The sequence below is a fragment of the Mastigoproctus giganteus genome, chromosome 2, assembly GCF_048544385.1.
Source record: "Mastigoproctus giganteus isolate SK-2022 chromosome 2, ASM4854438v1, whole genome shotgun sequence".
Classification (NCBI taxonomy): domain Eukaryota; kingdom Metazoa; phylum Arthropoda; class Arachnida; order Uropygi; family Thelyphonidae; genus Mastigoproctus; species Mastigoproctus giganteus.
Window position 1 is genome coordinate 132,943,757 of NC_143576.1, and position 23,592 is coordinate 132,967,348.

The 23,592-nt window shown below is 36.1% G+C and overlaps 1 protein-coding gene across 2 annotated transcripts in view; it reads left to right on the plus strand.

Annotated features, from left to right (window-relative positions):
• The window catches only part of fand (Pre-mRNA-splicing factor SYF1 fand), a 385,689-nt gene that overhangs the window by 275,530 nt on the left and 86,567 nt on the right, over positions 1 to 23,592 (plus strand). For both annotated transcript variants that reach the window (XM_090368673.1, XM_090368674.1), the window contains one exon: positions 11,914 to 11,989. In XM_090368673.1, coding sequence (XP_090224799.1) covers positions 11,914 to 11,989 — 76 coding nt within the window. The remainder of the gene's footprint in view (positions 1 to 11,913; positions 11,990 to 23,592) is intronic.

The following is a 23,592-nucleotide window of genomic DNA, read 5'->3' on the forward strand; positions in this document are numbered from 1 at the left end:
ATTTCCCGGATAGTCGATTTCCCGGTTAATTCAAAAATATGGTAAGTCCCCGACATATGTAAGAGATATGTTCCAGGACTTCTTACATAAGTCGAGTTTACGTAACTCGGGAACGACTAATAAAATACTGCTACTATATCCCTGATATGCCAAAATTACAAAAACCACATATCCTCAGAAGAATGAAGAAAAATAGTTATATATTTTTAATTAGTTAAATTAAAAATTTTATCTGGAAAGAGTTGTGAAGTAGCCAGAGTGGCACATAAGAAAAGAAAACAAAAGGAAGAAAAAACACATTGTATAGTAAAGACTGTATATTGTACAGTAAAAACTGACATGTGTTTCGTAGCCTTGGTTATTATAGTTGACTTCATTGGTGCCAATCCCTTCACCCCTTATCGTATTTTGTCTTTGTCCTTTAATCCGATTATTGTGTTCACTGTTGCCACTGACAAATCTGAATTCCGTGCAATACTTGTTTAATGTTTGGCCATTTTCATACATCCTTATTATTTTAATTTTCTGATCCAAATCGATCGCTTTCCTTTTCTTGATAGATTTTCTAGTACCGCTGTCACTTATTCTCTTAGTCGGCACCATGATAACTGCCAAAATTAAATTTTCTGAAAAGAACTTCACAGGGTTAAGGTGAAAACTCACTATTATCACCCCACCCTACTATCACCCACCTCACATTTTACTAAAGCACATTTCTGGAGGTCACAACTATAAAACAATAAAAACAATTTGCAATTTCCAGGTTATTGGGCTTTTCTGCTAGTGCAATTCATCATAAATGGGTAGTAAACTCTATCTTATTGCATTTGTGATAATACCAGTACTGGAATTCTGTGGGTTTTTATGTTATTATGGTGAAATGTGTGTCCCCTTCACTAAAATCTTCAGTCATATAAAAAAAATATAAATAACATAATGTAAGTTGGATGCTACATAACTCGGGGACTTACCGTATCGAAAAATATTCAGCAACCTATGTAAAAAGTATAGTGATAGATAAAAAACGAAAAAACTTACCACGCACTACTCGCGTGTCCAATACCCACATTTATTTTTTATGATGTCGATTTTAAATCTAATAGTTTCTCTTTATTTTTTTTACAATGTCGTGTATGGTTTGGTCACCAACATTATAATGATTCATCAGAGATTTAATGGGATGCACATCAAAATTTTGAATAATTTCAGGTTTTTGTTTAATTGAAAGCACAAGCGTTTACCCATCATTTTCGCGATTTCGGGATTTCTAAACAACAACAACAAAAAAAATAATAATAAGTTACTTTAAAAAAAAAATTCCGACATTCATGACAAATAATGAAACAAAATTTGTCTTTTTTTGGTGCGATGGAGCACAACAATCGACGCGACACACTAAAACAAACTAAACATTATTTATTTATTTTTTTTTTTGAGCGGCCGGTGTGAAGACAGCAAGGGTTGCAAGATAATAGGTACACTAATCGCCCAATGACGACTTATAAGACCACTTCTTGTCGCTTATTTGCAACTTGCAAAACATCTGTCTGTTTATACCTATTCTAGTTATTGCTTGAATTTTATGATTTCTGGTTGATTTTATTTATTTTTTTAAATTTGGAGTCTTGAAGTGGCATGGTGGTTAAACCAATTCCAGTAAATCGAGAGTCTGCTGTAATTACTTTCATTAAAAGCCTATGCATATGTGATATTGTGGCTGAAAAGTTCCATTTGTACCAATGAATGAAAACACGTAAGTACAACTTAGTGTTTTTATTTCTAAACTTACTAAACTTTTTTTTTTTTTTTTTGTCAAGTCTCCAGAGCAGTATTTTTGATAAGTTCGGAAATCCAAAAAAATCAGAAGTTTGAACTACCCCCAATCCCAGTTAGTTTGGATTATTGACTCTCAACTGTATATATTTCACCGAATAAGAGTATATTCTGAAAAATTATTATTAAGCCTTTTGTAAGTGGATTTCTGGACTGTTTCCATGTGACCTAGAGTTAATATTTTATAGGAATTTCGAAGTTTGTAAAAATTGCAAAACTGTTTTCATAAATGCTTTTAAATATTAATTTTATTTTTTCTATTTTAATTTTATAGCAGGATTATTGTCAAAAAAAATTCAAAATCAAAATTTTGTAAAAAAATATCTTAAAAATATGAAACCTTGCCATTATTTATTCTTTGCAGTAACACCTATGTTTATATTTGTATTATTTTTTTCAGTTTCATCAACTTATGGAACTGAATTCTGAAGAATTTCTTCAGTTTTGCCTTTATACTTGTTGAAAAGATATTATCTTCACACATCTTTTGGAAATTACATATCAGAAGATTATATTATATTCAGAAGAATATAGGTGTAATTTGTGGATATTGTGTTGAAAAGTGCCTTCAAAATATGTCTCCTTTGGTATATTCATTTACCAAAGGAGACATGTTTTCAGTAACTTCATAAAGCCAGCCAGCAATCCAGCACTATGAAAATTTTACTGGTGGGGGGTTAGAAATTATTCTGAAAATTCCACACTTTGTTGATTACTGCTGCTTTCGGTGTTATAAATTACAACAGCCAAAGCAGCACTACTCAACCACAGGAAGACTTTTTTTTGCTAGATTGAAATTGTGTGTTTTTTTTTTATTTTTTATTTTTTTTTTTTTGGCTGGAAATAATTTTCAACCCTTGATTTTGAGTGCTGTAATTTAGCACATTGCTCACAATGTCTCTAGTAGCTGAAGCAGCAGTCATAGTTGTTTCCTTAGAATTATATTCTGAATTTTAAATTAAAAAAAAAAAGAAAGAAAACTGGTCACTTTAAAAGTTTATATAATGCATAATTAACAGTGTCATCTAGTTAACAAAAATAAATTGAAATTCTGTGCATGAATAATTTCAAAAATAACAAAAAAAAAAAAATAGTACTCCAGTCCGTCATGATTAAGAGCAAGCAATGAGAACTATATCAATGGGAAGTTTCACTGTCAGTGTATTATTCAATCATAGAGCATGAGCTTGATTGATATTGTTAAATAGGCATTTGAGAAACTATGGTAAACTTTTCTATTGTCATATTTACATAATAACAATAGGTGGAATAGGACCAGGGTATGTCTGCCAGGGGTAAAAGGTGATATCATTGTACATGTTGGCACTAATGACATTAAGTGTTGGAGATATGCAGATTTACTAAGCAAATACAGGTCAATACTGAAAAAAAGTTGCAAGTTAGGGTTAAATTGGAAAGTGTCTGCAATCCTGCCCAGACACAATAGGAGGGAGTATATGATGAGAGCCTTGTCATTTAATTCGGCCCTGGAAAGATTGTGCAGGGCTCATGGGGTAGAATTTTTCTCAGTGTGGTCTGTGCTTGTTAATAGGAGAGATTGCTTCTATAGGGATGGGATACACTTAAATAGAAGGGGTGCAAGAATATTTGCTGATGCTATCGAGGCAATGTTAGGTGGGTCAGAAAACTGCTATCTTGGGGGGGGGATTCACAGACTAATAGATTAACAGTAGCTGCAGGCAGAGGTGGAAATGATTCTTGCACTGCTTCTATTGGAATGAGCAGCAGCCCGGAAACCAGTTGCTGGGGATGTCAGGAACTGCTGGGGGGTCATGAAACAAGTAAATACATGGGCTGTGTTAGAGTAACTAAGAGTAAATCTAACACAGCCCATGTATACTTGCATGTGCACCAAAGCTAGGAGTATAGTAAATAAATTTGATGAATTTGAGTGTGCTAGTTAAGACATCCAAGGCGGATATTCTTGGGATATCAGAGACATGGTGCAGCTTAGATATAAGGGATGCAGAATTGGAATTTGGGGAGTACACTGTATACAGAAAGGATAGACAGGATAGGAAAGGAGGAGGGATTATGCTGTTAGTTAAGAAACATAAAAAAAAAATTTAAGGAAGTTCATCCAGTTGACATAGATGGACAGTGCAATATTGAGTCAGTTTGGTATGACATAAGCACTGGGAAAGCAAAAATAAGAGCAATATTTTTTTATAGATCTGATGAGTACAGTGAACGATATACAGAGAAATAGAGATGGCCAGTAAATCAGTATCTTATATGGGGGATTTTAACTTCCCAGATATAGACTAGAATTTGTGGGTTGGTCACTTGCACACTAGCAAGGCTTTTGTGGATTTATTGGATGATTGTTTTCTACAGCAGTATGTTAGAGAGGCAACAAGAGGGAGTAACAAGAGGCTGATTATCAGCAGTGATCATTCATGCATTAAGAATTTACAGATAAAGGAACTACTAGGTGGCAGTGATCACAGTGTGAGATTGGGATTTAAACAGCAAGAATTTCTTTACTTATACAGGGTGTCTTAAAAATATTGGTACAAACGTTTAGGGGAGGTAGGTAACATCTAAAGGACAGTGAATCGCATAGGAACCCATAACCGGAAACGTCGCCGTAAGTCGGTTGACGGCGCTGTTCATCAGTTCGCGAGAGGGAAAATTTCTAGTTTACTCATTCAAGCAGTAGTCGTCGCACGAAGAGCATGCATTGATATACGAACTGTGAGCTGGCAGACATGCACCTAGTGTATGGATTATCAGAGGGCAATGGACAAACTGCCCAACGAATTTATGGAGAACGCTTCCCAGACAGACATGTACCGGACCACCGTTTGTTTGTGCGTGTGCATCAAAATCTGTGGGATTATGGGTCATTTAGAGGTAACAGGAGTAGTGCGGGCAGACCACGTTTGACGCGAACTCCCACCACGGAAGAAAGTGTGTTGAATGCCGTCCAGAATAATCCTACTACCAGCACACGTGCCGTTGCCTATGCCTTAGGAACGTCTCGTTGCAGTGTACAGTGTGTCTGGCACGACGATTCCTTACACCCCTTTCATCTCCAAAGGGTTCAGTTACTGTTCCCCCAAAATCATCCTGCACGTGTGGCTTTTGCACAGTGGTTTCTCTAAGAAAGTGTTCAAGACTTGAATTTTCCAGCCTATGTTTTGTTCACAGATGAGACTTATTCAATCAGCACAATGCTCATGTGTCGCCTCACGACAACCCACACGGTGTGTGCCCCCCCCCCCCCCCCCATGCGGCACATCGCTTCGCAATAAATGTGTGGGCAGGTATGGTCGATGACTGCTTAGTCGGCCCATACCTATTACCATCCCGCATGAACTCCGCTAAATATCGGATCTTTCTTGAACAAGTTCTACCAGGGTTACTCGACGATGTTCCAGCAAATGCAAGACGCAACATTTGGTTTCAACATGACGGGGCGCCTGCCCATTATGGAAGGTGTGTTCGTGACCGTTTGAACAGCCGTTTTGGGCGTCTATGGATTGGCCGTGGTGGACCCGTTGCCTGGCCCCCACGCTTACCTGATTTATTGAGCCTTGATTTCTTTCCGTGGGGTCCCTCAAATCTATCATGTATGAATCGCCTGTGGAGACGGAAATGGATCTCGTGGCGAGACTCGTCGGCGCTGCTACTGTCAAATAAACTCCAGATGTGTTCGACCGTGTCCGCCAATCCATGCTGCATCGGTGTCACGCATGCATCACGTCTCATGGTGGAACCTTCGAGCATCTGTTGTAACATCATGAAATGCATCCATCTCGTACTCCATTGTTAATATTATGTCAAATAAATGTTTGCCACTAATTACTGTCTTGTGTCATTTCTGCTTCTTGTGCCTCAGCTACTACTTTCCCGTGACGTTTCCAGTTATGGGTTCCTATGCGATTCACATTCTTTAGATGTTACCTACCACCCCTAAACGTTTGTACCAATATTTTTGAGACAGCCTGTATAAACTCTAAAAGGAAGGGGATGAATCGTATTTGTCCACTTGATATCAATGGTTTGACGGTTGATGATCATTCTCAGATAGCTGCCAAACTAAATGAGTATTTTTTGTCTATATTCACATATGAGGTGGTATTCTGGGAGGAGAGGGCCAGATATTTATCAAACTCTAACAGGGAGTAAAATGATTTTGTAAAAACTAAGGGCAAAGTGGAGGAGAATTATTGGAGTTAAACATAAGAAAGGCACCTGGGGGAGGATGGGATCTATCCAGTTATATTAAAGGAGGCAGCAAAGGAAGTTAGCAAACCGTTAGCCAAAATTATGAGAGCATCCTTGGACTCGGTGGAAGTCCCCACCGACTGGAGATGTGTAAATGTATCTCCAAAGGGTGACATGAGTAATTACAGACCTGTTGGTTTGACTGCTGTTCCAGGGAAAATAATGGAGTCACTAGTTAAAGAAGCATTGCAGGATCATCTAGGTAAGACAGCAGTAATAATTCAGACACAACATGGGTTTGTCAAGGGGAAGTCTTGTCTGTCCAATTTGATTGGACACTATGATGTAGTCACAAAGGAACTGGATGCAAAAAAATAATTTTGATATCATATACTTGGATTTCAGGAAAGCTTTTGATACTGTTGCACATGGAAGACTACTGTGCAAATTGGAGCAGTATGGTATTAAGTGCAAGTTGCTACAATGGATAAAAGGATGGTGGAGTGGGAAAAGATAGAGTGGTGATCAATGGGTACTGCTCTATGTGGAATAATGTTATAAATGGTGTCCCTCAGGGTTCGGTGGTGGGCCCATTGTTGTTTTGTATATTTATCAATGATATTGATGAAGGTATATCAAGCTTAATGTCAAAGTTTGCAGATGTTGCAAAGGTTGGCAGGGTTGTTAATAACAATAATGATAGTATGCTGCTGCAACAGGATCTGGAAAAGTTGGGTAGATTGGCTGAGAAGTGGCAACTAAATTTAATGTTGACAAATTCAAAGTAAAGCATGTGGGTAGAAGTAACCACAGAGAAATGTACCATATGGTGTTACACTCAGGGTATTGAAGAATGAAAGAGCCTGGGGGGGGGTAACTGTGCAGTCAGATATGAAGTTTTCTGAGCAGTGCAGACAGGCAGCCAGAGTAATAGGTCATGGGATCTTGTCAATGATATACAGGAATTTTGCGAGCAGCTATAAGGAGGTGATTATCCCATTGTATAAAAGCGATGTGACCTGAATACTGTGTACAAGTCTGGAAGCCTCATTTTAGGAAGGATGTAGAGTTACGTAGAACGAATACAGAGAAGAGTAACAAGCCTGGTGAAGGGAACAAAGGGGTGCTCTTATGACGTAAGGCTTAAGTTCTGCAAATTGCAGTTTATGGAGACTAGGCACCTATGAAGCAATGTGATTGAGGTGTATAAGGCTTTGAATGGATTGAGCAGGCTCAATGCTGATGGGTCCTCTTGCTCAGATTACAAACCTGAAGGGGCATAGATTCAAAACTGAGGAAAGACATGTGTAGAATAGATGTATGAAAGTTTGCCTTTTGCCAGCAGCTTCAAGCACATCCAAGATCATTACATTACATGTGCTTCAGCCTTATCAGTAGAAGCGTATATAATGTAGACGTTACAGTACCTGTCTGTATTACTGAAGCAGTTGTATATTTCCATCAAGAGACTAATCATAAACATTTTTCTCCAACCGGTCAAGAATATTTTCTGGGCTGGTCAAGAATATTTGAATCGGTTCGTTGGGAGATAAGACTCCAAAGCATGAATAGAATCTTTTGCTTATCATTGGTCATTCTCATTAAGCTGCAGAAGTCCTCATTGGGCATCAAGTTTTCATGTTTCTTTGCAGTTGCGCAGAGTCAGTTGATTGTGGCGAGCTTTAGATCCTCATTCATCTCACTGTTTGGATGATTGTAAAAGTTTCGAAAGGGGTCTTCAATTCACAGTTGCGTTAAAAGGCTATGCAGGTCATTACTGCATGCTTCATCAGGGTCAACGTCATTGTCTTGACAAATCGTTTTGCAAATGTCCAAGTCCGATTCATACAATTTATGATTTAGTATGAGCTCTTCATTGTCATCGTAGATCTTGACATAGTTCATCTCTGACAGTGTCTCTGTTTTCTCATTGCGAAATGGAATCTGCAGCCTTGCCCATCTTGCACTTGTATTCATTGTACTCATAGTTTTGATAGCATATTATCCATGGATACTGATATGTTTTGGTGATCTCGTAGTGATGCATGTGTAATTTGTGACAAAGCATGACAGAGTAACATGATCCAACGTGTTAGTATGATTGTAACAATACAAATACTTGTATTGTTGCAATCATACTATTCAACAAATGGCTATAATCAAATGGGTAATTAGGTTTTTGGCCTAACCTCTTCCAAACATTGATTCGGTAGAGTAAGCAGCAGGTTGTGTATCATATTTATCACTAACATTGATTTGGTAGAGTAAGTAGTGGGCGTGAGCATAAATTGCATTGTTCATGATTTCAGTTCTAGCTGTTCGAAATTTAGTAGGTCTTGTCAAAGATGTTGGCACATAAAACATCTTTCGTGCGTACATGGTACACAGGATTTTTTTTTTTTTTTTTTTGGCCCGTTTTACATAAGCTCATATGCTTGCTTTCTTGCATCTCATGCCTCTACTAATACAGTAATCATAGATTTGTTAAAGGGAGGCCTTGCTTGACCAATGTGATTAGCTGCTATGACACAGTGATAGTTTACTGGATGGATGCAAAAAAAGAATTCTGATGTCATATAATAATATGCAATCATATCACTATGGGGATCAGGCAAGATAGGGAGATTATGAGAAGTCTTTGGCTAATAATTCAAAGTAAAGATTTGTGTAAAGAATTTGATACTGTTCCACATGGAAGACTGCTGTACAAATTGAAAAAGTGTGGCATTAATGGCAAGTTACACATATGATAAAGGAATGATTGAGTGGCAGAAGGCTGGAGGTAGTTAATAATCAGGGCCGGATTTAGGTATTGCGGGGCCCCTAAGCACAATTTTTTGGGCTCCCCCCCCAAAAGTTTAATTTTAAAAAAATCTAAATAATACACTTATTATTATCTCATTATATATAATAAATATAAATACATATGCGACAAAGAAAAAAATTACTTACAAAGTTAAAAATATATATTATATTTCCAATTTAAATACATTCATTCACATAAAAAACATCAAAATCATTATAACATTTTTTTTCTACTTTTGATGGTGTAAAATTGGTCGATTATATTGTTGAAGCAAAGAGTTTGCAGCTTATCGTGTTCTATACTCAGAATACTTAAGTCAACTAATTTTTCCTGAGACATAGTCGTGCACATATAGTTTTTTATTCTTTTCAGTTTACTGAACAATCGTTCTCCAGTGCAGTTCGATATCATCAAACTTTAATACAAACGTAAAATCGTTTCAGTGTTCGGAAATGCTAAAAAAATGTTGTCCTGGCATATAAGATGGTACAGCTCTTCATGATTGAACTTGGTATTAGGGTATGTGTCTTTCACATACGTAAAAAAAAAATTTAAATTTCAACAGTAAAATCAGTATTTAGATCTTTTGGATATTTCTTAAGCAGCTGATTTATGTTATTTCTCACAACAGATTCTTTTGTTTTCAAGTCAGTCAAAAATGAAAACGTGTCAGAAATACTTTTGTAATCTACAGAATGTGTTTTCAAGTTTACTAATAACGAATCTATTATTGGAATGAAAGATGTTATTCAAAAGTTTTCTTTTGGGGTTATATTTTCAATAACATCAGGTGCGTTGCCATCATTGACTTGTTTCTTCCATCGCTTTCTTCTAGATGTTGCAGATTTATAATCAACATTTGGTAAGACTTCTGTTGCTTTATGTTCGATACAATCAAACTGATTTCGAGTATCTTGTACAAAGGTTGTAAGTGTGGAGTACAGTTTTGAACATGTAGTGATGGACGTCATTGGATCTTGAAGAGTTTTAGATACTTTATGGAATTCATCTGAAATGTATTTCCAGAGCTTCAACATAAAAAGAAATTCCAAAATCTCCATTTTATTAGCTATAGATGCAGCTTCATGTTGCGTTTCTCCTTTCTCATCTTCATTTTCAGAAATACTACGTAATGTATCAGCAATATCCTCGAAGTTTTGATCAATAGCTGAAACAGCTTCAGAATGACAATTCCAGCTTGTGTCGAAAAGTCATTTGAGCTTTAACGCCTTGCAACTTATAGATTTCTTTAGAAGTGCCCAGCGATGTGTGGATGCTGAATAAAATTTGTAAATTTCTTGAAGTGTAGAGAAAAAAAGGTCACCGCTTCCAAGTATGAATCAACCGCAGCACGTCCAACCAAATTCAATGAATGAGCTGAGCAGGGAATATAATTCGCATATTCGTTTATTTCGCATAGTTTCGCCTGTATAGCCTTGTAACGTGTAGACATGTTGGCCGCATTGTCATAAGACTGCCCTCTACAATTGTTAAAATCAATTCCACACTTTTCTAAATATTCTAAAGTTGTATTTGCCAACATTTCCCCACTGTGTCCTTGTAATTCTAAAAACGTCAAAAATCAGGTGACACAGTTCGAATAATAACTGTCAGTTGATCGACATGCGATAAATCTGGTGTTGAATCAACTGACAGACTAACGTATCGTGCTAGTTTCATATCTTCCAAAATTGATTGTCAAACTTTTTGAACCATAAGATGGATGATTTCATCACCAATGCTTTTGGATAAATAAGATGTGTTTCCCGACCCACAATTATTATACTTCTCGATGTGATGTTTGAGAAACGGATCAAAACTAGCAACTAACTCTAACAATCCGAGATAGTTGCTATTATTAGGTGATCCAAACGTTTCACTGGTGCCACAAAAAGTTAGACCTTTTTCCGATAATGTACAAATAACAGCTATTACTCTACGTAAAACTTCTTTCCAGTAGCTTTTTTCATTTTCAATATGATTAGAAAGGACTTTTGTAATCATATTTCTGCCTGCTTTTCGTTGTCGAGATAAAAATGTCAATAAGACATTTCTATGCTGCTCTGAATTTTCATGGTGTCTAATGACATTAGGATTCCGCCAATCGTAAAATCCATGCCCTGCTAATGAACTCTTATTCCGAAAGAATAATTTACATACAAAGTAGTATAGGTGACCAGTTGTTTGAGAATATACGAGCCATGTTCTGTTGAAAGTTTCTCCATTTGCCTTTGTACCGACGAAAATATTCTTTGGACAATACCTTGTAGTATTTTGAAAAACTCGTCGCGATTTCTCGAATGGTCCCTCCCAATGCGCACAGTCTGGAAGCATCATTTAAAAAGTATTTTGGTCTGTTGGAATGTTCTAGAATCTAGGCATATGTGCAAGGAGACTAGACTGAAGTGTTTGAGGCTTTGAATAAATTTAGTAAACTAAATATGCTGTTGGTATCCTCACTATTTCTCAGGTGACACAGCAGGACATAAATTTAAATTGAAAAAGTATGGTTATATTTATTTATTTTGGATATTTGGAATACAAAAGTGTGTTTTGAGATAATTACCTTACGGGATTAAAGTGCACACAGTCTGTCTAATTCACTCTAGCATAAAAATTACTTTTAAGAACAATAACAAATGTGCAAAAAAATTTCTTTCAGAGAGAGAGAGAGAGAGCAGGGCTGGACAGATGTTGGCAGGATTTTTGTTGTTGTCATTGCTGCTACTAATAATAATAAAATACTATGTTCTAAAATATGCTTTTTTGTGTATATAAAGTGCACTGTGGTAAATAACATTTTATATAAAAATTTGCCTTTACGATAATTTTTTTCAACTAGTTCTTGGGGGGGGGAATTGAAAGACATATTGAAAATGTCAATGTAAAATTACCTGTTTTCAGAATTCACTTTATAAACACTTGAAATGTTTTTAATTATAAAAATTTATATAAAAAAATTGATGTGGCTACAGCATAAAAAGGCAACTAAAATAATTGGAGTACTATTTTTTTTTCCTTTGAAATTATAGATCAGGATACCTTTTATAATTTTTTTTTTACATTTGCTTTCTCTTTAGGGAGGCTCAAAATTGGAAAGAGCAAGAGATCTATTTGAGCAGTGTCTAGATCGGTGCCCCCCAAAATATGCCAAATGTAGGTATTTAAAATATTTATTGGTAAACTTTAAAAACATAATTATTGTGGTACTCATTCAGTAGAATGATAATGTACAGTAATTAATATTTATTTATTTTGGATGTTTGGAATACAAAAGTGGGTTTTGAGATAACCTTACAGGATTAAAGTGCACACAGTCTGTCTAATTCACTCTAGCATAAAAATTACTTTTAAGAACAATAACAAAATGAATAATGCAAGAGTAACAACATAAAATGACTTGAAAAGTTTTTTTTTTTTCAATTAACATCATCAAAGAGCTATGAATCTTCATGATCATCCAAAGCCAGTCATCAGTCAATCCCATATATCTGTGGTTCCCCCAAAAAACTTTTTCAAGCTCCTAGACTCTGTGCAAAAGAGGGCATTGATGACTTGTTTCATACAGTCTCTCTATTTCATTCAATTTCTGCTGCATCTTTTCTCTAGGTACCTAGGCAGTGTTCTGAAATTTTCATCTGTACTTTCACTGTTCTTTTCTAAAGTAGTCCAAATGTGTGCTGTGCAACAATCAGTAACCATCCATACATTGTCCAATTATAAATTCACGGAACACCCACTTTTCCTCATCTATTCCTTCTGCTGTTCTCTGGAACAACAGAATGGACAGAACAAGAAAAGTTTGTTCCTTCCTCTGCATGTATTTTTTGAAATCTTCTGTTACATGTTTTTTTCCAAAAATTACAATCTGTACAAATGCAGGTGTTATGTCAATAAGTATCTTCTGGATTCTTAACCTCATTGCACTAAGTACTGTAGGTACTTTTTATTTTTTTCACGAAAAATAAATAAATAAAGTACATTAGACATTCATGTGTTTAGACTGACCCATGGATGGCAAAACAGTTATAACATGCACATCCTGTTTATTTGTATGTATCTTAATTGTAATAAAATGTTCTACAGTGATGCATAATCTGCACCAATGGCAGTCTGGCAATATTTATGTGACTCCCTTCGACTTGAATGGATTGAGCATGCTAAATTCTGATAGGATTCTTCCACTTGTTCAGATTACGAACCTAAGGGGGCATAAATTGAAATGGAGGAAGGACAGATGTAGGATAGATGTGCGGAAATTTGCCTTTAGCCAGCGAGTGGGTAATTGCTGGAACAAACTTCCATCTGTCGTTGTGGAAGTTGATAGGTTAATTAAATTTAAGGAGGAACTGGACAAACATTTAGAGGGGATTGTTTTCTAATTTTTTTTTTATTTTGGTTGATGCTTCATAAGCTCATACACTTGCTTTCTTGCATCACATGCCACTACTACTACTTCATTCAGTGTACAGTGTGTTTCATGACGTGTTACACTTTCAGGATAATGCACATACATCCCCTTCTAGTAAAGTACTTATTCATGCTAGGTACATGTTTGCTTATTCATACTTACTTTTTATTATTTTTTAATATCAAACTTCTTAGCTGTTTTCTAAACCATAACTCAGTAACCATTAAGAATCAAACATGTTTATATGATCTTTTTAAATTGTTTTTAGGTTCCAGTTGATCCTGAAAGTATTGATCCTTATGAATCACCCCATATGTAACTGCTTAATTACCACAAAAGATTAAGCAGATATATTTATGCATGTTGTGAGACATAACCCATAAGTTAAGAGTCTCTGATATAGGTAAAAGAAGCCATGGTTTGTAACTGGAGAGTTAGAAACAGTTTCCTTTTTGAAATAGCAACCTTCACATGTAATACACACCTTGAAATACAGTAATACCCCGACTTACGCTACCCCGACTTACGCGAACTCGGAGTTACGCGGTTCTTGATTTTTTCGTTTGGCAACGCTGCCACCCACTATCTTCAAGGTCGTTTTTCATATGTTATCGATATCCGGTGCGACGGTGGAGATTGAGAGCGAAAGATGAACAAAATTCAACTCTGCTGCTTTTATGTTTTTTATATCAGTGAAGGGGAAACGCATTTCACCATAATAACGTAAAAACCAACACAATTCCAGCTATCGGTATAATCGCAAATGCAATTAGATCGAGTTTACTACCAGTTTATAACAGATTTCACTAGCAGAAACGCAACTGGATTTTTATTGTTTTATGGTAGTAACCCCTAGAAATGTGAGGTGTTAATAGTGTATCTCTGCCTTTATGGTGTTGTTTATTCAGTTGCTACATGCGCGCAGCTTTGTTTATGCGTATCAAGCGTGCTCCTCGTTTTGTAATTGTGCTTTATTCCCTAAAAATTAGTAAAATTAAAAGGTGTGAAAAGGAAGCGTCCTGGTGAAGACACTGCAGATTCAGAGAGAAAAAGAAAAGCAATTATCGATAAACAGAGGCGGACTGGATCAAAAATTCTTACCCGGGAAAATTTATAGTGGCCTCATACTATGGTTTATGGCCAAAATCACACCGGCCCACCGGGGTTTCCCCGGTAAGGCTTATGGCCAGTCCGCCTCTGTCGATAGAGAAAAAATATGAAATTGTGAAACGCTTTGAGCGAAATGAAAGACCATGTGATATTGCACGTGCTACAGGCCTAAATGAAGCAACGGCGAAAAGCACATGACAATTGCAAACTTGACAGGTTGAAAATTGAAAAGATCTCAATTGTAAAGGGCTTAAAAATTTTAGAAAACATAGACTCCAACGAAGAACGCGTTATAGCTACAAAGCAAGGAATAAAAAAATTATTAGTTTGCTACGAAGAAATTCTGCGTGAAAAAAAGGAACGCGCTGTGTCGTCAGACGAATTTGTTAGATTTTATGAAGCCATCGACATCGAAATAACTTTTTTACGTAAGTCATTTGTTTTTTTTTTAATACATATTTTGTATTAATATGTATAAAGAACTGCAATTTTATTAATATTTTTCTTCTAAACTAGTGTTTTTGTTAGTCCTTGGTCCCAATTAAGCAAAATTTATATGTATTTATATGCAAAGTTGTACCCCGACTTACGCGAATTCGACTTACGCGATTTTCGTCGGACCCACCTATCGCGTAACTTCGGGGTATTACTGTATTCCACATCTCAAATATGCAACAGACCATTTTTTGATGTGTTCACCAATGTAAAGATCGTGGCTTGTTTTACCTACATCAGGATTTCTTAACTTATGGGTTGAAAGGAAAGAACAACAAATTAAAGGACAATGACTTAATACTCCAGCCGTTAGAGTAATATGTTGGGTGCCCTGGCTTCTGATTGTGTTGTTTGTCAGACCATAAAGAGAAGGTGATGAAATTGGCAATTATAGACATGGTATGCATGACTTATGGGGATGATTTTGCCACAAAAATCAAACAGATACCTCACTTGAATGAAACCATTTATATGCATATTTATGACGTTGAATGATATTAACAGCAAGTGAATGAAACAATTGATGTGATTGATGCACAGTTCATAGCATCTCATGTGTACACTATCTAAGCTAGCAATTATGGAAGATGAATTGAATTTCTCTCAGCCATTGATGATTTAGTGGAAGATAAAAAAAAAATTTTTTTTCAATAAAGAGGGTCTGACCAGGATTCATTGTTTCAGTTTGTGCATTTTGTAGCAAACTAGCAATTGTTTGGAACATGCCAAGGCCAGAGCGAAGGAAGTTAATCCACAGGTGAATAGTTTTCATTGCCTCCTCCATATGGAGAATCTTGCAGAGAAGTTGAATATTGTGATGAAAGAGGTTATTCAGGTTGTGAATTTTATAAATGCAAGGTTGTTAAACTGCAGGATTTTTTTTGCCAGATGTGCTCAGATATTGGCTCGGACTGCACATTTACTTTATCATTCTGAGTTTAAGTGTCTGTCATGAGAAAACATCCTTCAATGGACCGTGGCATTATTCAATGCGATCAAAACATTTTTGTCTGAAAGAAAAATCATCCCCAGACTCTATGGTTCTAGAATTGAAAGTGAATATTAAATCTAGCATATCTTCAGATATACACTGGTGTTCAAAGAAAGTGCATCACCTAGCAATTTCACATTTCTAACCCTTTTTTTATGATGGTATGTTACATTAATGACTAGCATCAAAAATAGAAATATAAAAAACTATTAATAAAAATATTTATTAATAGTTGAGGCAAAGCTAATTAATATTTGACAGGTTCTCTCAAAATATTCTGAAATGAGCATTTGCAACCTTTATACAACAGTTTTGGTAAACACGACAATTATGGCTGAAATTTTTATAAGAAGCCCTCAATTTTCTTCAGTTAATAATTTTAAATGGAAAACAAAATGAAAAGTTCACCAGGTGTAAATTAATATTTAGTTGAACCGCCTCTGGCCCTGATGACAGCAGCACATGTTGAGACATTGACAAGATCAATTTCTGAAGATAATCAACTGATAGTTCATGGTTCCAAACACGAATTATGCCTTCTTGAAGTTTGTGAAGGGTCTTTGGTTTCTTTCTGGCAACTGCAGATTACACATGATGCCAATAGTTCTCTATAGGATTCAGGTCCGGGCTGTTTTCTGGCAACTGCAGATTACACACGATGCCAACAGTTCTCTATAGGATTCAGGTCCGGGCTGTTTTCTGGCCAGCTAAGAGTTGTAATGGACCGTTCTTCCAACCATTTTTTCACCTGTAACAAATGTAAACACATTACTGTCGAACCTCTAATGCAGAAATGAAGCTAAAGTAACTACAAAAGTGTCTACTTTACTTACACTTTTGCCCGATGACAAGGAGCAGAGTTGTCCTGAAAGATGCAGTTACCTGGCAGGTTGAAACGGTCTCTAATGGTTGATAGCAATTTGCTTTCCAATATAGCCAAGTATCCATTGGCATTTATTGAACCTTTTATAAACTGCAGCTCACCTATTCTGCAATACGAAATGCACCCCCATATCATTTGGCTGGTAGGGAATTTCACTGTAGACACCACCATATAGTCTGGATGGTATTCTTCACCACATCTATGGGGAATCGTTTGTCTCCCATCAGAGCCATGCAGGTTGAATTTCTTCTCATCCGAGAAAATAACTGACTTCCACTGCTCGGGGGGTCAATTTGACGTGCTCCTTACACCAAATTAATTGGGTATTTGTAAGTTGTGGTCGGTGCCATAGGATATTTCCTAATCAATAATAAACGGTAGTGAAAAGATACACAAATGTCGGTCAAAATATCTAATATTCAAATATTTGTACATATAAAATATTCTGCATTACATACATATATAATTATGTGGTAACTATTTACGTATCAAAATTAAACTTAAAATTCCAATTAAAATCATGAATTTAATTGATCTAAATTGATTTTAATTGATTTGATTTAATTTATGAATTTAATCATGAAAAATGTGTCGATTTTGGGTTGAACTTTAGCCCTCTTCTAAATAAACTAAAAGGGGTATTAATTTTAAATCCCCTGCAGCGCTACCACCCAACAGAAGTCACCCGATCCTTTGCCGCTTTGAAACCTGGCATGTTTTTTGCTTCTTTCAATATGAAACTTCTTTTAGGCATTCGTTTCCACAAAAGTCCTGCTTCATCTATGTTATAAACTTGTTGAAAAGTATAACACACAATACCCCTCTTCAATAATTTTAATAAGTTCTATTTTGAAAGTTTCGGCTCCTTGATCTGCACTTGCGGCTTCTCCCTAGATTATAAATCTATTCAACCAGCCCTTACCAGTTTTAAATGGTTCCACATTTTTTTTTTTTTTTTTTTTAGGTGAGTTTTCTTCAGATCATCATATTAGCATTAGTAGAGGCATATGATGCAAGAAAGCAAGCTTATGCAGCATCAGCCAAAAAAAAAAAAAAAAAACCCTTCCACTTCACCCCTCCGTTCGTTCAAAATACCTGTCCAGCTGAGCCTTAAATTTATTTAGGCTATCAACTTCCACAACAAGGGATGGAAGTCTGTTCCACCAACCAACTACCCGCTGGCTAAAGGCAAATTTCCGCACATCTATCTTACATCTGTCTTTCCTCAATTTAATATTGGCTAATCTCTCTCTCTCTCTCTCTCTCTCTCTCTCTCTCTCTCTCTTATAATATTTAACTTAACTGAATTCTGCATTGGACATTATCTTCAATAAAATTGGTTAAAGTCTTTTCCATTTCAATCCTAATAGCTGGCCTAGCCCTAGTTTATTGCAGTGGAACGGCTATGTTTCCTGCTGCTAAAATTAATTCTTTATTTTTTTTATAATTGTTCTTACAGTTAAACTTGCAAGTCCTAAATTATGGCACACATCTACTTGTCGTTGACGGGAATCGATTCGCTTCAAAACATCTAATTTAATTTTCAAATTCCGTCTTTTTCTTACATTTATAGTCTTCGTACTGCACTCAGACGTCGCTTTTTCATTCTTATTGGCCATTATTAACTCTTCTAAAATGTAACTGCGTTGGTTGCATTAATTATGATACAATGCTCAAGTAAACTGTCCGTTACGCACGATGTCTAATACTGTACTGAGTGATGACTAGACTTCGGATAAATGCATATAACGCAAATATTTAAAGCAATATACTTGATCATTTTTTAAAATGTTGATCTGGGAACTATGCAACAAGTGACTGTACTGCAATTAAATTAGCGTGTGAGAAAATTTCACTGAACGTGGGAAAATTTCTCAAGTCGGCGTGGGAAACGTTTTAATGCTGTTTTGCTATTCATTTTCAAGCTATCGACTCCATCAAATGAAATGATTTCGTTAAATATGCCAAAAATGCAATCTGTAAAAGAGTGTTATAGTGATCTGTGACAACATTATAGTCAGATACAGGTTATAATATAAGAACAGCATTATAGCAAATCAGCGTAAAGCAAACCGCGTTATAATGGGGGCCTGCTGTACTGATAACTGTTGTAATTTTGTGCTGTTCTTCTATTCTAATATTTGTGCTTTTCTAAAACTACTGCTACTAACTATAAACTAATTATGAACTGCCCAGTGTCTTTAGATTTAGTTATAAAAGGGTTGGTACATAAGTAATACCTCTTTGACTATAAAAGTATAAAGACAGATAAGTTGAAATTTATATCATTTATTAAACTAACACTGGGAGCACATATACATTGTTTATCAACACAATTTACTATTGTTTTTTCCAGCTCACATATGACTGTGGTAAAAAGGTTGCACCCTACTGTTTGCAACCAACGCATCATTATCTTTTTAAGCTCCTCATCATTCTACAAGTGATATCCACAAAGATATCTCTTCATATGCCCAAATTGGAAAATATCTGACAGAGCTAAGGCTGCTACTTGCAGGAAGGGAAATTCTCTGCCCTAGATTTGCAATTTTAATCTAAGTCATATGGACAGTGCGTCATTATCATGGCATAATGCAAGTTAATATTCTGTTAGAGCCTTTCTTTTTTGTTTGCACCTTCTTTATAAATCTGATAATGTTTGGCAATATCTTTTCTTAATTGTAATCTGGCTTTGGTCTAAAAAACTTAACCAAAATTGCTCCTTCCCTGTTGCAAAATATGGCCATAATAATTTGTACTCTGGATGTGATGGGTGTGTCCATTCCATAGACTGGAATGGATACACCCAGTTAGAATAATGCATTTAGAATAACGGTCATAATGGAAGAACCAGAATTCATCACTTGTTGTCAGTCCATTAAAAAAAATCTTGAAAGGTGTTGCACTCCTTCAACAGGTCTTGGCAGATCTTCTGCCTGGAAAATTTCACATCTCTTGTTAACAATCTTGGTACCAATTTGCAGCATATTTTTCTATAAGCTAATGTGTCTTAAATGGTTAACATACTTTTCTTTGAGCAGTGAAATAGCATCATTGTATATGTTGTTATTGTCCTGTCTTTTTTGAATAATTTTGCCCAAATCTTAGCATTTCCTTCACTGCACACAGTCTTTGGTCTGCTGATTCTTGTCACAAATGTGTCTTTCAAAATGTTCATGCCATCTATGAACGTTACTAATCCATATGCTGGAATTGACTTGGAGATAGAACTCTGAATTGACTTCATTCATGTGATTGATAAAATTTTCATTTCTACAATACAAGCTTGATCATATTAGTTAGATATTATTGCTATTTCTTAAAATTTAATTTTATTATCCTATTAAAAAGTTTAATGTTTTCATTTAATTATTTTCATATGGTAAAATATTGTATCAGTCTTAGTAGTGGCAAATGATGCAAGAAAGCGAGATTTCTTGCATCATTTGCCACTACTTTGCCACTACAAAAATTTGCCACTACAAAAAAAAAAAAAAAAAAAACCCTCGCCTATCCATTCCCTCCAGTAGCATTAGCATTAATAGCATATACAGCATCAGCAAAAAAAAAAAAAAAAAAATCTTCCCATTTCACCCAGCCATTCATTCCAAAAGTTTGTCCAGTTCTTTCTTGAATTTATTTAAGCTATTAACTTCCAGAATGGCAGGTGGAAGTTTGTTCCAGCAGTCAACCACCTGAGCCAACCAGGCTAGCCAGGTGGGTAAAGTGCCTGCCTGGCAACCCAAAGGTCGCGGGTTCGAATCCCGCCTCGGGCTTGGATCAGTGTAAAATGCAAAAACTTTGGGAGGTGCATTATGGCCACAGAAGCTGATGCACTAACAAAAAAAAAAAAAAAAAAAAAAAATCAACAACCTGCTGGCTAAAGGCGAATTGCTGCACATCTTTTCTATCATTGTCTTTCCTCAATTTGAATTTATGTCCAGTTTGAATTTTTGAATTTATATTAAGAGGAAGAATCCCATGAGCATTGGGCTTGTTCAAACCATTCAAGGCCTTATACATATGAAATATATATCTTTTTACTTATTTATTTTTTTTTCTTTGGGTGATGCTATATAAGTTTGCTTTCTTGCATCATATGTCTCTATTAATGCTAACACACCTTAATTTGATCACCTCAGAGGTGCCTAGTTCCAGATGTTACAATTTACAGAACTGAAGCCTTATGTTATCCACCAATCCTATATTATCCCTTATTTTGTCTAATTCTTAATTCTTCCTCGAATGTATTTAAACTATCCACTTCCACAAGGTGGTTGGCTGTTGGAAGCTTGTTCCAACAGCCAACCACCCACTGACTGAAGACAAAACTTCCAGACATCTATTCTGCAGCCATCATTCTTCAATTTAAATTTATGGGCCCTCATGTGCATAGTCTGAGCAAGAGAAAGAATCTCATCAGCATTGAGTTTTTTTCTCAAGCCATTCAAAACCTTAAACAAATCATTCAGATCACCTTGCTGGTTTCAAGTCCTCCAGATGGAACAACAATGGAGGAAAGCTTGTTCAGGCAATCAACCATCCATTGGCTGAAGGCAAATTTTCGTACATTTGTTCTGAAACCATCTGATGGAATTTTTCCTCTTGCATAGTGTGAGCAAGAGGAAGAATCCCATCTGAACTGAGTTTTCTCAACCATTCAAAGCCATAAACACCCCAATCAGATCACCTCATAGGTTCCTAGTCTCCAGATGCTGCAATTTGCAAAACTGAAATAGTGCTTTCTTGGTAAGACATTCCTTTGTTCTCCTCACCAATCTTGTTGCCCTTCTCTGTACTTCTTCCTGCAGCTCTACATCCAGCCTAAAATGAGGCCTCCTGACCTGTCAACCACCCATATCCTATACACCTCAATTTGATCACCTTGGAGATGCCTAGTCTCCATACGTTGCAATTTACAGAACTTAAGCTGTTATCCACAAATTCTATATTTTCCCTCAGTTTGTCTAATTCTTCATTCTCTGAATTTATTAAGGAGGTGATTTAATCACCTCCTTATACCTGCTAGCAAAATTCCTATCATTGACAAAACTCCATGTGTTGTCCTTGAAACCTGTCCTCACTGCTCAGAGAACTTCATATCTGACTGTTCAATTACCACTGGTTCTTTTTCACTACCTCAAGTGTAGTACCACAAAGTTGGTATGTTACTCTGGGATTACTGCTACCCATCTGCCTAATTTTTCTAGATCTTGTTGCAGCAATATAACTTCATTGCTGTTAACCACCTGCTTCCAGACTTAGATATTAAGCTGGATATAACTTCATCAATGTTATTAAAAAATACATAAAACAATGGCCCAGCACCAAACCCTGTGGGACTCCACTAATAACATTAGTCCACAAAGAGCAGTACCCATCGATAATCACTCTATCTTTTCCCACTTAACCATCCCTTTATCCATAGCAGTAACTTGCCCTTAATGCCATAGTGCTCCAATTTGTACAGCAGTCTTTTATGTGAAACAGTATCAAATCAGCTTGTAGCTGCTGTAGGCTTGAGTACTATTTATCACTCAGTAACTGTTCCATGTGTTTTTTTCTGCTCTGCTTGACTGGCCAGCTCTCATTCATCCATTTCTGCATCCTCCTGCAATATTTTCTTAATAGTATGTATACGTCCATGACTTCTGTGATTTTTGCCTTTAAAGTATTTCATAATTCAAGTGTATTCACCCTTACTCTGCCTGATTAATAGATGCCACATAGCACCTTAAACTGTCAAAGTCTCTTCTTCTGAAATTGAAATCTGTGCTTTGCCTTTACCTTGAACTACTGCAACATTCTTCTTCATCTTCCAACTGACACAAGAGGGGTTTTTGCCTTCGTAAAAAAAAGACTACAGCGGTGTCAGACAGTTTTTAAATCTTCAGAGTGGGACCAACTAATGATATTACCAACAACAAATTCTGAATGGGAAGAATTCGGGAGCACTCATCTCAATAATTTTTGTTTGTTGCCACAACAGTCGATGTTGGTGCTGGCAATCATCATGTGTACGTAATTCTGCTTTACCGACACCAGACTCGTGATCCATGATCATGCCCAACTGACTTGTGCTATTGTAACCATCAATATATACTGAAGAACACCATTCACAGACTAGCTGATGAAGAAGCACTTCGCTTCGAAAGCTACTATGTAGTTTAACGCTTTTATTATATATATATTTTAATTGTTTTATCTTATTGTATTTTAACACTTTTATCTTATTTTATTTCTGTTTTATCTTATGTATATATCATTTTTATTTTAATAAATTTATTTTAAACGGTTAGTCGGTCGTCGCAAGAAACTTTGATGATACAATGCAACCCGACGCACAAGGCCTGTTTTCTGATGTTGGCAAGATGGTCTGAGGGTAGCAACCTTTTAAATGAGCGGGATAAGAAAGATAGGGAAAAATAACTTGGGGGGGGTGTTAGGGTAGTAAATTATACAAGAGTACTTAGTCTTAACTGTGTCTACGGTAATGTCAGGAGTGTTGTCAATAAAATGGCCCTAAGGACAACTAATGCTAACACAATAGGGCTATTAGAAATGTGGTGTCACCCAAAAACTGGAATGATGAGTTCCACTATGGTATGCATAATGTTTTATGAAAGACAAGTAAAATAGGAGTGGGGGTATCATCATTCTTATCAAAAGAAGCCTGAGCATGAAAAGAGCTGTTTGGTGTCTGAAGTAACCCCTGCCAGAACAGAATCTGTGTGGTGTGAGTTAGATGGAAGCAAAGGTATAATGAGAGTGGGTGGGTGTAATCTACAAACCAGAAACGAGAAGAATATTATCAGTCTTTACATGCAAATGCCTTATTATGAATAACTTCAATCCACCCCAGATAGATT